The sequence below is a fragment of the Cynoglossus semilaevis genome, chromosome W, assembly GCF_000523025.1.
Source record: "Cynoglossus semilaevis isolate Cse_v1.0 chromosome W, Cse_v1.0, whole genome shotgun sequence".
NCBI lineage: Eukaryota > Metazoa > Chordata > Actinopteri > Pleuronectiformes > Cynoglossidae > Cynoglossus > Cynoglossus semilaevis.
The window spans coordinates 3,467,084-3,470,955 of NC_024327.1; the positions used below are offsets into that span (position 1 = coordinate 3,467,084).

Genomic DNA, 3,872 nt, shown 5'->3' on the forward strand with positions numbered 1-3,872 from the left:
TCCTCCAGCATTGACAGACAGATGGTGCACTTCTCATCTATGCCCAGCTCCTTGTCCTCCAGATACATCTTCAGGTCCTGTGGTATTCTCTGCAGTGGGCAGATACAATCAGACTCCAATGATCATTACAGCGAGTAGCACAGCAGCGTGTTATTTTTATTCCTTTGGTGACTCTGAGTCATGATAAAAGAAAAAAACGAAAAACATGCCCTTAGATCGACATCAGACACACACAGCTTACATACTTCCTCTCCAAGAACTAAATAAGTTGACACTTCCTCCCCCAGCATTTGGATCATACTCAATGTTTTTTTTTTAATTCACTGCACGCACATATCTGCTGACAGCTGGATGAGTCATTCCATGTAGACCTGCCTCACTAATGTGATTACAAAAATCTGTCTGAATTTTGAACTACCGTTTACTCATGATGACCAACTGGACTTGTTTTTTCTTTTTTAATGAATACACTGTGGTGGATTCCAAGTATCACTCTAACATTTTTCAGACCAGTGATTCCCCCCCGGACATAGGTCATACAACTCCAAACAGATAGGCCATAAGGTGAACCCGATTATCGTTTCATCTCTGCATACTGTTTTGCAGCATGCAGAGATGAAACGATAATCGTTTCATCTGTCATCTGTCATCATTAAGAGCCCTGACACTGATGTGGGAGTATTTAGTTAGGAACGAATAAATGAACGAATGAATAAACAAATGGTCCTTGTCAGTGATTACTTCCTTTTATTGATCAAAACGACTTTACATACAAAGTTCACCTTATCTTCTATTTTCCTCATTGTTCTTCGTGCAGGCGGCTATGTATAAAGCACCGTTTAGAATCCATTTGGCCCACTTTAGAAGACTTTTGGGAGAATTCCTCTCTATCGATAACGTTAAGTAAAACCATGGAAGCAGCCGTGTTGCCGGAAGTGTAGACATCAATCAGCTACTTGATTGGTCTAGGACGATCACGTGTCGAACCGTGCCACCGCTCGCGCACCAAAATTGTATTGCGCCCTGAAGACGCTAGTTCTTTATAAAATGCATCGATATAAAAAACGGGCAGGATATTTTGCGACGAACTTACTTACTGCTGTAAGTTTAACGAAACTCGTTTTTATTTATGAAGTTGAGATCGTGTAGTTCCCAGACGTCGGAGCGGAATGCAATTTCTAAAGGACTTTTCGTGGTTCACCTTACGGTCTAAGACGCTCATCTGAGCTAACAGTCAATTAGGACCACTGGTTCAGGTGAAGAAGTGCAGTGTTCCACCGTTCTGTTTCTTCATTATGCCTTATTTCCATTCATTAACTACAGATATAAATACATTACACCCACATTCCCTGCTAAAATAATCCTGTAGTTGTGTTCCATGACACATTAAAAGGCTTTTTTTTAGAGATGTTGTATCAACAGTGAGTCTTTTCCAGGGCTCATGGTCAACTTCTTCTATGGGTTATTAGCATCCACTTTGCATCCTTTGAGCTACGTTATTGCAACCTACTGGGTTGGTGTGCACCCGGAACTGTACCAACCACAAACAAAAAAAAAAGTAAACAGAAAGACACAAACAGAGGGCCCTATCCATGCAGGTGAACATGACATTTTAAATTGGGATTCTGTGCTATATTTTAAAGAAAATATCTGTTTATTTCTTGGTTTTGGTGCTGTGCTTCATCAGTACTACTCCATTGTGAGTACATTAATTATATGGGAAAACTACTTTACCTTTTTGTACTTGTGTGAGAAGGTGAATCTCTCTATGGTGGTTTGGACTGCGCCACGGTGCACACTGCCCAGCCTGTCCTCCAGCTGTAGAAGCTCCTTAACAGAATGTAATATAGTATTACTTTGGCATGTCGGTCGGGTTAAATGGATGGGGGAGGGGGCAGGATAGAGGTTGTATGTTTGTGTTTGCCTCGGATAACAAGCAGAACTGGAATTTGTCATTAAATATTCAGATGATTTGCAGATGTAGACTACATGTACACAGTGAAAGATGATAGAGAATTCTGACTTCTCCAAATGAAAACACACGGCCAACACAAGGTATTATGGGGTAAATACAAATGGGACAGTCAGATACATACGCAGACCTGTGCTGCACATTGGCCACAAAGACAGACCGGTGTGAGAGGAGGGAGGAAGAGGGAGAGGGAGAGAGAGAGAGAGAGAGTCAGAGAGACGGAGGCACAAACCTCGTAGCTCTCTCTAACAGCAGACACATGGCGGGCAGGGTTGAGACTCTGCAGAGCCAGCAAGTGCAGCTGGGGATATGGGTAATTTCTGATCTCATGGACAACCTGAAAGATGACAAATAAAAGAGCAGGAGTCAGCTCTGCAGCAGTAATTAGGCAAGAAGAGGACCCAGCTTATTCTGGTTGCCAGGCACCGAGAATAATTTCAGAAAGCCAGAGTTCAACGAGACAAGCGTGATTGATGGTATACAAAGAAAGAGGAAGCTCACCACTTGTGTTGAGGCATTGTTTCGAGGGAAGTGGTGCATCCTAGGAGAGGTCAAGTAGTGCTGATAGTGCTGTGGCAGTGGATGGATGTGATACTGGTGTGGGGGCAGCCCAGCATCTACGCTCAGATCCCTGTGCAGGAACAGAGCAACAAAGAAATATCTGAATTGTTATTGAGCTTATGTCATATACATTTTGTTACTCTTTGGAAAACATTGAATTTGTTTCCAAATGCAGTCCATTCTAAATCAGGAGACATTTAATGCACAGGTATTTTTGTAGAAATTTTACGTCGAAGGGTCTGAAACCTTCACCAATAAAATAAATGTTTTCCACATTCTACCAGCACACCAAAACAGTGTGGAGAAGCGGCACAAAACATTTTGACTATTTAAACAGCAGTAGAGCAGTGTATGATGTTTTAAGTACTGTAGTAATAAGTACAAAAATAAACAATTCCTGATACAAAACACAGTTGATATAATTTGGCCTTTCTTCCAACCAGGTATTACATTTGGTTAACAGTATCAAAACTATAACTTTAAGGTTTAATGACTTTAATGATGTGGTAATATTAAATAAGTAATTAATAAATATTGACCAAATGAAATATTTTGACTAAATGAATCAGGTCCATGAAATAAAGCTGGAAGAAATCTGTCCTTAAAGTGTTACGTTTCACTGCTCACATCCAGATGCTCCCCTTGATGGGTTACAACGAATGTTAATTTAATCACCAATTAATAGCCAATTAATTTTCCATCCATCCATCCATCCATCCATTTTCATCCGCTTATCCGTTACCGGGTCGCGGGGCAGCTGTCGCCACCCAAACCACACTGCACCATACCACCCCCCCTACACCTTCCTGCAGGTGGTGAGTCCACTGGAAGGTACCAACCACCCTAACTGGGATTTGATCTTACCCAGGAGGTGAACACCAATGACCAATGAGGTCCACACCAATGACAGAGACATTGCCTCTGGGCCAAAGCGCCATCCAATTAATTTTCATTAGTGGAATTAGTTGACAAATTGTAGCCGTTCTAGTCTCCTTATAATTTAATTTGTCCTTCACTGCTCGTAATAAATTTGTATTTAATTAACTTCCCTCCAGAGAAAGGATCGTACTGGATCCTTGGTCCGCAGCACGGGTAAACAGCGGCCCCTGGGGCACGCTTGTGGCATGCTCCCTTTTGCCTCTGCCGGAGCTGGGCGCCGCCCCTTCCCTCGCTCCGCAGCCCGTCGTGGGGGGAGGGCGGTGGGCGAGTCGGTCGGGCTTAAGCGGAACGGCGCCACTGCGGGATTGAGATCCGGCCACACTGTCAACTAGTGATGGGAAGACCGACTCTTTTTATTGATTCGAATCTTTGACTCTCGAACAGTAAAATGAACGAGTCG

General features: G+C 42.8%; 1 protein-coding gene across 2 annotated transcripts in view; it reads right to left on the minus strand.

Moving 5' to 3' along the window:
* The window catches only part of LOC103396974 (E3 ubiquitin-protein ligase RNF165-like), a 16,861-nt gene that overhangs the window by 1,588 nt on the left and 11,401 nt on the right, over window positions 1-3,872 (minus strand). For both annotated transcript variants that reach the window (XM_008335223.3, XM_025052901.1), the window contains exons 4-7: window positions 2,474-2,603; window positions 2,205-2,309; window positions 1,735-1,830; window positions 1-89 (exon numbers count right to left, since the gene is read on the minus strand). In XM_008335223.3, coding sequence (XP_008333445.2) covers window positions 1-89; window positions 1,735-1,830; window positions 2,205-2,309; window positions 2,474-2,603 — 420 coding nt within the window. The remainder of the gene's footprint in view (window positions 90-1,734; window positions 1,831-2,204; window positions 2,310-2,473; window positions 2,604-3,872) is intronic.